The 12,389-nt window shown below is 33.5% G+C and overlaps 1 protein-coding gene across 1 annotated transcript; it reads left to right on the top strand.

Moving 5' to 3' along the window:
• The first annotated feature begins 6,645 nt into the window (after window positions 1-6,645).
• On the top strand, window positions 6,646-11,339 carry LOC124945695 (pleiotropic drug resistance protein 2-like). The gene is made up of 9 exons (XM_047486173.1): window positions 6,646-6,766; window positions 6,850-7,182; window positions 9,352-9,642; window positions 9,704-9,787; window positions 9,868-10,001; window positions 10,068-10,307; window positions 10,381-10,552; window positions 10,623-10,877; window positions 10,953-11,339. Exons 1-9 carry the CDS (start codon window positions 6,758-6,760, stop codon window positions 11,220-11,222), a joined length of 1,788 nt encoding a protein of 595 aa, XP_047342129.1. The 5' UTR covers window positions 6,646-6,757; the 3' UTR covers window positions 11,223-11,339.
• The last annotated feature ends 1,050 nt before the right edge of the window (window positions 11,340-12,389 follow it).

Genomic DNA, 12,389 nt, shown 5'->3' with positions numbered 1-12,389 from the left:
AACCTAACATTTAGTCACGACATTTATGACGAAAATTGTGGCTGATAATATTGGCGGGAGAGTGGCGATAAAGTCGAAACATTAGACACGACGAAGACAACAAAAGTCGTGGTTAATAATAATGACGGAAGAGTGGCCGAAAAGACAAAATATTAACCACGACGAAGACAACGAAAGCCGTGGTTAATAATATTTATTAGTGTCGACATTACATCGTCGACACTAATAATTATTATTAACCACAATGATCATTCCGCTGTGGTTAATACTAATTATTAGTGTCGGCGTATGTTAGCCGTCGCTAAAGTTCGTCGTAAAAAAGTCTATTTCTACTAGTGATTAAAACAATTAATTAGACTAATTAATTAAGGAAAATGGTCAAATAAAAAAATGGGATAAATATTGTACTCATTTATCTTAAAATAATTTTATAAAAAATTAAGGGATTAAAATAAATAATTTAAGATGAAATGAGGTACTTCAAAATAATTTATTTAACCTTAAAAATAAAAAAATAATAAAAAATTAGTAAAATATTTGCCATATTTATTTCAATATTTTTTGTACTTAAAAAGATCAAAATTAAAGTCAAAGGGAGAAAGAAAAATCAATTTCAAACAATTCCTTAAGGTTATAAATAAAAAAAATAAATTCATAATCGGGTGTAGCCAAAATCCCGTGAAATTGCTACAGCTGAAACCGCGTCCGTTGGATGAACATCGGATCTTCCTCCAATGCCCAGGAGCAGGTCGCGTACTCCGCTGAACCTGAAAATGCGCGCGCCCGAGAAGCAGACGATCATTTAACGCCCGTTAGCCGAGACACTAATGGAATGCTCGATCACCAACCGGTCACTAACGGAACGCGTTAAAACGCATAAAACGATGTCGTTTCATGCGCCACCGTCTTCTCATTGCGATGCCGGGAGGATAAAGATGAAATCCAATCATTTGATTCTCTGAATTTGGAACTCAACCGATAGTCTACCTTTTCGGCTGATTCAAAAGCTGAAATGATCACCCTACTTCGGTGATCATTTCTGCTACTTCCATAGTATGATTCATCCATATATCGTCAAGTGACTGGAAGAACAACCAAAACGTCATTAATGGCTTTTGACTGATTCGATCTACTTGAAGCCTCCACTGACTTAGGGATGCTATAAATACACCCCCTGAATCATTCTAAAGCCAAATAATTCACTTTCCACCTTCAAATCAAAGAAAATAAGAAATTCGTCATTAAAGCTCCAAGCTTTAGAATTTTTCGAATTTTCTGTTTAAAGCCTTAAAGCTTGGATCTGAGCATCCTAAAAACTTCCTTAAGGATTAAGGAGTGTTCTTCAATCATTAGTAAGGTTCAAATCACCCTCTAATTCATATTTATAGTTTGAATTTAAAATTTTTATATTTAAAATTACATAAACTTGTATGCTTGCTGTTTATGGTGTTTTATAGTTGGAAATCGATCATAGGATCATTTACAAATTTTATGTGTTAAAAACAATCAATCAACCTAAATTAGAAAAACCAAAATTTGAATTTAAAAAAAAAAAAAACGGATTTGCTGTTCTTGAGCTAATTCTTTTGAATCATAGCCCAGAAACATCCCAACATGATTTTAATCATGTTGGGTAGCTACTTGGATCATGTTTGATCCTTCCCGATCATGTTTGACCAGAATCAAAAATTTCAAAATAATTGAAAATTTTGTGTTCTTGATTTGGTCAAAACGAACAACCAATGTTCTTGTTTTGGTACAAATCATGTATACATTGGATATAAGAAAGCTAACGGGTAACTCATTTCTCCTCAAAACAAATTTAAAATCAAAAATCAAATTTTTGAGCACAAAATGTTTTAAAAGATTTGATCATCATCTAGGTTGATTGATAACTTGAGTTGATGATCAACATGTTTCTAGGAGCTATGTAAAACTACTCAAGCACTCGAATCATATAATTCAAGCTAAAAACAAAAATTAAAAAAACTACGCTTTGGTGTTCTTGAGGACCGAGAGGTCTGACCGACAATCATCGGTCCAGACTCCGGACCGAGACCTAGGACCGAGAGATTCGACCGATGATTTTTACATCTAGGACTGAGCGGTCCAACCCAGTGCCGAGAGGTCTAACTTAGGACCAATGATTCCCGAACTTAGGACTGATAACCTCCACCCAGGACCAAGGAATCTCGACTTAGGACCGAGAATTCCTAAACGCGGGACCGAGGGACTTAGTCTAGAGCTAGCCTAGAACCAAGGGGTTTATACACCCAGACCGGTAATCTCAGCCAAGGGCTGAGAGTCTTTAACACCCAGACCGAGGGACTTTGGTACCCCGGTCGAAGATCCCAAGTCTCGACCGAGATGCTTCTCTACCCGGACGGAGGGTTTTTAGACCCTGACTGATAAAAACGGGCCCAAAGCTTAAGACTCCGGTCCTAAGGCCTGTTTGGTTCCCTTTTCAAAATTGTAATTTTTTGTAGTTTTGGAATCTCAAATCATTTTCTAAAAATCCCAGAAAATTTGAAAATAATTTAAAAATATTTTTGGGATATTTCCACAAAAATATTTTGACTAAGGTTTGTTTGGTGTTTATTTTTAAACCTAACACCCTTAAAAATGACCAAGTTCTTCAGTTATAATCCTCCCTGGTTATTATCTGCAATATGTTGTTGTTTCAATATTTTAAATAACGCTAAAACCTAGAAGCATGACTAGGACCGGAAAAATAATTGGTTAAAACTTAAACGTTATACAACCAATTTTTAAAAATTCAACTTTATAAGCAGAGACCGTTTTTAAATCGGGTACGGAGGATGCGCGAAAGCCTTTCCCGAGTATCACTAAACTACATACTAAAATAAACTTTGGACGATACGTTTGTACACGTGTGTCAACTTTTATTAATTTTTAAAAATCAATTTCCGACTCTATTTCAAAATAAATAATCTTTTAAATTAATTATGTTTAATTAATTTAAACTAAATTATTTCTAAAAAATCAAATTGTTATTTGATTATTGCAAATCCCTGATTATTTAAAATTGAACCCCACAATTATTTATTTCTAATAATTTTAAAAACTACTCGGGATCATTAAAAAAAAAATTAAAATAATGTTTTATTTTTTCTTAAAAAAATCTGACACGCAAACCAATGTTGTTTCGAATCTTGAGTTTTTCGGCAAAATCCTATACATTTTTTCGAGGTTACAAGTATGAATTAAATTTATCTATTCCTTTAATTGAGTGAATTAAAAAAAGATATTAGAAATATTAGAAAAACAAATATAGGAATATATAAATAGACAAATTTAAACTATAAATAAATATAAATTTATTTATTATATATATATAAATACATCAACACAAAAAAATACATCACTAAATATAACAATAAGCATCTAAAACAAAATTGTTTAATTTTTTATTTTCATTATATAATAAAATATATTATTTATATTAACACAAAAAATAACCATTTTTTTTAATTTTACCAACATATTTGAAAAATATTATAATTTATACATATTAAATACAAAATGTTTATTTATTTATTAAAATCACATTTTTATATTAAAAAAAAAATAAATTACTTTATAAATATTGTTTTTTAGATAAGTATACTATAACTTCATAATACTTGTAATTAAAACTCATAGCATTAGCCTGCATTCTAAGTTAAAATTTAAACAAAACTTTGTCATTTTAGTTGACATCAAAAGTTTTATCTTATTAACATGGATAATATATTAATATTTATTAAAAAATTTTTTATTAAAATATTAATCATAAAAATTATACTTATCCTATTTTAGACTTCCTATTTTTTATAAACAGAGAGATGCTCTGTTTTATCCTGTTTGGGCTTTTGCTATTCCTGTTTGGATTCTTAGGATTCCTCTTTCATTAATGGAGTCTACTATTTGGGTTGTTCTTACTTATTATACTATTGGATTTGCTCCTGCTGCTAGTAGGTAATTGTTTTTATTATTGAGTTTTTGGTGTTTGGTTAGTAATCATAATAATAACATTGTTGGTGTTGTTGTTAGGTTTTTCCGTCAGTTATTGGCGTTCTTTGGTGTGCATCAGACGGCGTTATCGCTCTTCCGTCTTATTGCGGCAGTTGGAAGGACGGAAGTGGTCTCGAGCGCTCTTGCTACAATTACGTTGTCAGCGGTTTTTGTGTTCGGAGGATTTATTATTGCCAAAGGTTAGAAATAATTTACTTGTTTGATTAAATTTATTTTGTGACTAGTAAAAATGGAAACATAGCATAGTATAATATGTTCTTGGAGACTCATATCTCAGTAATAGAGGACTACAATACTACAATCAGCCATAACGATGAGTTTGAGTTTTTACATCAAGACCATTTAAAATATAAAGCAAAAAAGATTTAAAATAAAAAGCAAAAAAGATTGACCCGTTTAGGTTTGCACGTGTTCGAGGGGATAAAATGAGTGACAACTTATAATCGATGATACGTAGGTAACTAGTTACATAAAAATAAAAAAGTAAAAAAATTTATTAACAATTTCTGTTTATATTTAAATTCATTAAATCCTAAATTTTAAACACTAATTAGGTGCAAGACTTAAAACACCTATTTTTAGGGGACAAGACTTGTACTTTGAGCAATATATGGTGAATCCTGATGTTTTGTCCAACATATCACACTTTTTCAAGAACATTCATGTGTAATTCAATAATAAACTTCTTTATAACATATTTATTTAAATCATATCAAATTTTGATAAAGATGACTTATTTGATTTAATTACTATGGTAGATGCAATTGAACCATGGATGATATGGGGATATTACATTTCCCCAGTGACCTATGGACAAAATGCAATAGCAATAAACGAATTTCTCGACGAAAGATGGAGTAAAGTTAGTTAACCGATCAACTATCTTTTAATCTTGAAATCAACTTATTTTTTATTTTCATCATGTAAATCTTCTATTTCACAGTCCTTTAACTTTCTCGGAGATACAGTTGGAAGGGTTCTTCTTAAGTCGAGAGGAATGTGGCTTGACAATTACATGTATTGGGTATGTGTTGTTGCTCTATTCGGATTTTCTATTCTTTTCAATATCTTGTTCGTAGTTGCCCTTACTTATTGGAATGGTAAGCTATGTTTCTTTCTTGGATCAAACAGTCAAATTCTCTTATTTAATGTTTTTGATAATTTGATAAAAAAAAATGTTAATTGCAGCTCCTAAAGATTTCAAATCGATTCTTATTGACATCGACGAGAAAAGTAACAAAAATAGAGAATCATTCAATACTACACCATCCAAAGGTTTGATATTTTATCTATAATAATAATTTTTTTCTTCGAATTTATAAAGCTAACACGATCTCACCTTTACCTTATGACGACGGGATTCAACACAAAGTGTCGTTGAATACATTCGAAACACAACGCGAGTAAAATACACACAAAAATAATTTAACTAACATTTAAAAAATGGGAAGAATGTCAATTTTACACACCAAGTTGTAGGAAAGTGTCAAATTTACTTATTAAGTATCAAAATTCTATTTATATGTATGAACTTGTCAAAAAGTGTCAAATATATTTAAAATAACAGAAATGTTAAACGGTGTTAAAATTTTTGTCACATGTAATATCCACATATTTTTTATTTTTTTAAATTGACATTACTTTAATTATTTTTCCATTATTTTTTAATTTAAACAAAACTTATTTTTACTTTCTCTGTCAGTCCTCCACAACTCTCCATTTTTTTTTCTAATTTTTCTCTCTTTGATTAATTCAAGTTCTTTTGGATTTTTACCTTCTTCTAACCTCCAAGTGTTCCCTAACTGAACTTTAAATAGTCATCATCGTTGGTGGAAGTTTTTGTTGGCCGATTCCTAAATCATAGACGTTGTGGCCAAAATCTTCATTAGTCGAACCCTAAATCATTGTCGCCATTAACGGACAATGCCGAATCAAGGTAAAATCTCCCTTAACCGACTTGTTTTAATTTTAGTTTTCATAATACTCACCCTGTTAAACTTTATCAGCTCCCAGACGTAACCCCCAAATCCAAGTCTTTCTCAGTTAAACCTTACACTATCATCATCATTGGTTGAAACATTCATTGATCGAATCCTAAATTGTCAATGTTGTGGTGAAGTCTTTGTTGGCCGAATCCTAAATTGTCAGTGTTGTGGCGAAGTCTTAATAACTCGTTACTTTTTAGAACAATTTTTATAATTAATCAATTAAATATTATTATTAATAATAAAATTATTCATAGATGGAAAAATGAAGAGAGAAATATTTAAAAAAAATGGTAAGTTGTGACGGTAAAGAAAGAGAAAATAAATAAGAAAAGATTTTAATGTTTTGTTTGAATAAAAAATAATTAAAGTAATGTCAATTTAAAAAATAAAAAATATATGAATATTACATGTGCTAAAAACTTTAACACCGTTTAACATTTATGTTATTTTAAATATATTTGACACTTTTTAACAAGTTCATACATATAAATAAAATTTTGATACTTAATAAATAAATTTCACAACTTTTTACAACTTTGTTTCGCATTCTTCCTTTTAAAAAATAGGTTTTAAAATTGATGAAGTTCGTTCATATAGCAAATCATATGAGCTATAGGTAAGGCTCCTGATCGTGATGGAACAAATAGTTCGCCGGCGATTGCCGCCGATGGAAGAAAGGGAATGGTGCTGCCTTTCCGGCCACTATCTCTCATATTCGATCACGTTACGTGAACATGCCCGCCGTAAGTCAAATCTCACTTCCAGTTTAGATTTCGACTAGCTAGATCTATTCAATGGAACTTGTGATTTCCATGATCTCTCACAGGAAATGAAGAGTCAAGGAATTGAGGAAACTAGACTCCAATTGTTACGAGACGTTAGCGGAGCTTTCCGGCCCGGTGTTCTGACCGCATTAGTCGGCGTGAGTGGAGCAGGAAAGACGACGCTAATGGATGTGCTCGCAGGAAGAAAGACGGAAGGTTTTATACAAGGAAATATAATCGTCTCCGGTTACAAAAAGAATCAATCGACATTCGCTAGAGTCAGTGGCTATTGCGAGCAGAATGATATTCATTCTCCTCATGTTACAGTTTACGAATCTCTCGTCTTCTCCGCTTGGTTGCGACTTTCAATGGAAGTTAACATTCAAACACGAAAGGTACATGCATTTCATTCACAAATCACAATCATCTTTAGTTTTTAGTTGAACATCACAAAAACAAGTATCTATCTATTACTATTATTGCGGAGAAAAGTTTAAAGTTGAGTTTCAGTTAATTAGAGTGTTGCGGTCACCTAGGACCTCCGAAATACATGGCCCCGTGACCATCTCTAGGCTGACTGGTTCTTCTATCTCCTCTCCTTCTTCTGGTCATGTTGTCGAGTCCTTGAGAATCTGTAGTGTTATCTTGAAATTGAAAATCGACATTAGACGGCGAAGGTGGCTCCTCCTCCTCTGGCTCCCAATATACGTTCATTGGCATGTTGTTATTGGTTGGTACAGGATTCTGCTGCATACCGTAACTGATTGGGACCCACCACGGCTGAGCCATGTTTGGATAAGTAAAATACTGAGGACCACCTGGTAAAACTAAGCTCTGCTGCATTGGCACTATCTGAAAAGGGATTTGATATGAGTGTAGTGGTGGCGGTGGTGGAGGAGGAGGAGGAGGAGGAGGAGGTGGTGGTGGTGGTGGAGATGGAGAATGTAGAGGTGTTGTTAGAGTTAGAGTTAGAGTAAGTGTTAGAATTAGAGGAGGAGGTGGTACATGTGGTTGTGGAGATGGTGGATGTGGAGGTGGAGGTGGATGTGGTGGTGGAGATGGAGATGGAGATGCAGGTGGAGATGGATATGGATATGGATATGGAGGTGGAGATGAAGATGAAGATCGAGATTCAGATTCAGATATAAATGAAGGAAGAGGAAGAAATTGAGGAGATGGAGAAGGAGATGGAAGTGGAAATAGAAGTTGAGGTTGAGATTGAGATTGAGGTGGAGATGAAGGAACCCACTCCCGTGGCATTCCGGTCGATGGAAACTGATTTGGATGACTCAAATGGGGAAGAGATTGAGGTTGCTGCGGCAAGTGGGTAGGGCTTACATTCATCAAAACTCCACTAGAAGGTGGCACTACTACCTGTGAAAATGGCGGTTGATCTTGATCTTGAAAAGGAGCAGTAGCAATATTGTTGACTCCATAATGATGATTCGAGTCATTCGACGGCACTCCGGTTGGAAAACTTTGATGGGTTTGTGCGGCGGCGTTCGGAATCTGTTTATTCGTTTTCTTCTTCATCTCTTCATCTGAAAAGTCTACACCAGATACTTTCTTGTAGAGACTTCTGAAATCTGGAAGATGAATGGCAAACTCAGAAACGAAGGATACCAATGTACCTTGTTTGACTCCTTCAGGAATACCCTTTTCGGAATTGTATCGAACTATATAGAAAGGGTTCTTGAAGGATCCAAAGATTCCATCGACAAGTCCTAATGGGGATCTGGTTTTGGTAATCCATAATATAGAACCCTCGTTTAGAGGCTTGTGTTTCTCTGTCCCATGGACAATAACTAGTTTCTCACTAATAGATTGGACTTTTCCAACGGGAACAGTTCTGTGTTTCGATTCCAATTTTACCTTTATTTCAGGAACAGCTTCATTATCTTGATATTCTTCGCTACTCTCACTATCTTCATCTTGATCTTCTTCATTATCGCTCAAAACAAATATGTCATCAACATTTGAATCTCGTATCTCTCCTTCCATTTCAGAGTCACCACCCGAAACAACTGTGTCATCAACGTCTGAATTTCTTATCTCCCCTTCTTCCATTTCTGGGTCACTTGCTAATCTCTTCTCCTCTTCATCTTGATCTTGATCTTTTTCGCTACTCTTGCTAACTTCTTTCTTCTCTATCTTTTCGTCACCATTCTTGATTGTATCATCTCTTTTATCAATGTCAACACCACCCAGTTCATCCGGCTTACTCACGGCAGCATTCTTTGCAACTTGACCCATATCTTCAACAATAGAAGAATCTCTCATTTCTGTGCATTAATAATAGTGGGTTTTTTCATATAGGATGGAAATTGGAAATGGAGCTATTTATACCATCCAGCCTCGTTCTAGTTTTTGAATTAAATATCTAATATTTTTATTTTAAGAGAATATATATTAAGATATAAAAATAGCTTCTTTATGGGTGTATTTTTAGTGTTCCTAGGCCGATACGAACAGTCCAAATTTCAGGGTTATCAGACATGATCCAATGATTTCTACACAACCTCTGATATATATATTCTGGTTATTGGTTTGATGATGGGGTTCAGATGTTTGTTGATGAAGTAATGGAGCTGGTGGAGTTGAGTCCTTTAAGAGATTCATTAGTTGGTCTTCCTGGAATAGATGGTCTGTCCACAGAACAGAGGAAACGTTTGACAATAGCGGTTGAATTGGTTGCTAATCCATCCATCATCTTCATGGACGAACCCACGTCTGGTCTTGACGCTAGAGCCGCCGCAATTGTGATGCGAACAGTGAGGAACACAGTCGACACTGGAAGAACTGTTGTCTGCACCATTCATCAACCGAGCATCGACATTTTCGAATCTTTTGATGAGGTAATTCATTCATAATTCCATTTTCTGTCAATCTATGTATAATTCCCTACTTCCCTTCCAGCTCTTGTTGATGAAAAGAGGAGGACAAATCATTTACAATGGACCTCTTGGCCGCCACTCTTTCCATTTGGTAGAATACTTCGAGGTAACCGTTTCTGATCTAGCTCTAATGAATGTGAGAACTGATATGAGTCATCAACTAATATTTAGGAATTGGTTACACAGTCTATTCCGGAGGTAACAAAGATTAGAACAGGTCAAAATCCGGCTACGTGGATGTTGGAGATAACCTCTTCGAGCGTTGAGTCTCAATTAAGCCTCGATTTCGCAGAGATTTATGAGAAATCAGATTTGTATAGGTACTGTCGAGAGATTGTGGACTGTATATTATCAAATAAGACTTCTAAAAACTGAATCTCCCTCAGGAGGAATGAACAAGCTATGGAGGAACTAAGCAAGCCAGCAGCAGCAACTGGTTCAGACGAACTGTATTTCCCAAGTAAATACTCACAGTCATTCTTAACTCAATGCATTGCTTGCTTCTGGAAACAGCACTGGTCTTACTGGAGGAATCCTCGGTACAATTGCATTCGTTTTTTCATGACTATATTCATCGCCATCGGTCTTCTGTTTGGACTTATTTTCTGGAAGAAAGGAGAGAAGACGTGAGTAAGCTAATCAAAAATAAAAATGTGTTGTTTCCTATATAAATAAATAATAATGTTTAATTTGAAACAGGGATCAGCAACAAGATCTGGTGAATTTGTTGCGAGCAATGTACATTGCGGTTATGTTTCTTGGAGGAACAAACACACACGCGGTACAGAATATTGTGTCGGTTGAGAGGACAGTCTTCTATCGCGAAAGAGCTGCTGTGATGTATTCGGCTCTGCCTTATGCCTTTGCTCAGGTAAGTTAATGGTATTTGTTGTTGTGTGTAATGTATTAATATGATTAATGAATTAATGAAATTGGTGCAGGTTTGGATAGAGGTGATTTATGTTGCTATTCAGACATTATCGTATAGTTTGATACTATACTCGATGATAGGATTCAAATGGGAAGTTGGAAAATTCTTATGGTTTTATTACTATGTGGCAATGTGTTTTATCTACTTCACATTGTATGGGATGATGCTTGTTGCTCTGACTCCTAATTATCAAATTGCTGCCATCACAATGTCGTTCTTCCTTAGCTTCTGGAATTTGTTTTCGGGGTTCCTCATCCCCAGAACAGTACGTAAATCACAAGATTCAGTTTCGTATCCATATAGTGTTTTCAACAATAAATTAAAAACTTGTTATGTGCAGCAAATTCCGATATGGTGGAGATGGTATTATTGGGCATCTCCGGTGGCATGGACGATATATGGGATGTTTACGTCTCAAATCGGGGAGAAGGAGAGCGAAGTTTCAATTCCGGGAGGTGGGAAGATGAAAGTGAAGGAATATTTGGAGGAATTCATGGGGTTTAAATACAGTTTTCTAACTTCAGTTGCATTGGCTCATATTGCTTGGGTACTTCTTTTCTTCTTTGTCTTTGCATATGCCATCAAGTTTCTTAATTTTCAAAGGAGGTAGATTGCTTATATTTTGGCTTTAATCTCTAAAGTCTTTTATTTTTGTATAATTTTATAACAATCAATGCATATGTTATAGTATTTTATAATATCTATATTCCTACCATATTATTGGTTTGATCTGTTATGTTAGAATATTTCTAACAAATAGATATGAATGAAACAACGATAAACACTAGTTGGTTGTTAATTAGGGTTTAGTTATATTAAACTAAAATGTCCAAATAATCTTTGTTCATATTTGAATACTTTTAACTGGTTATGATACTATTCAAGAAAATATATTTTTTTTTGGATCATTTAAGTTAGTTACTTTAACTTTTGGTGGATTGATTTAGAGATAATATTTTAAAATATATATATATAAATAATGATGCTTAATTTTTTAAATATCCGGATTGTTGCGTGGAGAGTTCCGATTAATTTAGATATATATGAGAGTAAATGAATACTTGGGAAAATATTATATGTATGTTTCGAACTCCCAATCTAAAAGAACAAGTACAACATTTTAACCAACTATACTAATAAGTCTTTTATTTTAAATTCAACAACAAATTTGATGAATGCGACAAGTTTTAACAATATAAGTTCAACTTTTTAACTAACCAATCTATATATATATAATTATGCTTAATTTTCAAAATGTCCGGATTGTCGAGTATAAATTATATTTTTTTAACTAATGATGCTTAATTTTGAACATGTCTGGATTGTCCGGTTGAGAATTGTGATTAAGTTTGATATATATATATGAGAGTAAATTAAAAATTCTATCATATTTTTATCGTAATTTTTTTTCTCGACTTTATATATTACTCGTGCAAATGCACAAGCTACATGATAGTATAATTTATACATTTATTAATAAATTTTAACTACCTAATCCAACAAAGACAAGATTGTTCTGCCTTATATATTCTTTAAGGCCATGTTCTCTTTGAGTTATTAAAAAAATCCAACTAAAATCTGTTTTTTAATCAATCACTTCTAACAATCATATCACTCGTTTCATTAACCAAAATACTAAAATACCCTCTATTTTAAATTATTATTTTTTATTTTATTCACATATATTAATACCTTTTAAGTCTTTTTACCAAAAATAATCATCACTTTCTCAAAATCTATCACCCATCATTATTTTTTTCTCCTTCTAGATTTTTAA

This window comes from Impatiens glandulifera, chromosome 7 (assembly GCF_907164915.1).
Source record: "Impatiens glandulifera chromosome 7, dImpGla2.1, whole genome shotgun sequence".
In the NCBI taxonomy this organism is placed as follows: Eukaryota; Viridiplantae; Streptophyta; class Magnoliopsida; order Ericales; family Balsaminaceae; genus Impatiens; species Impatiens glandulifera.
Note: the sequence above shows the minus strand (reverse complement) of the source record. Positions and strands in the feature narration are given on the sequence as shown.

What these genes read in the sequence shown, in the direction of transcription:
- LOC124945695 (XM_047486173.1), top strand. An exon ending in TGCCTTATGCCTTTGCTCAG is followed by an intron (nt 10,553 to 10,622) that starts GTAAGTTAATGG and finishes AAATTGGTGCAG; the next exon opens with GTTTGGATAGAGGTGATTTA. An exon ending in GGTTCCTCATCCCCAGAACA is followed by an intron (nt 10,878 to 10,952) that starts GTACGTAAATCA and finishes TGTTATGTGCAG; the next exon opens with CAAATTCCGATATGGTGGAG.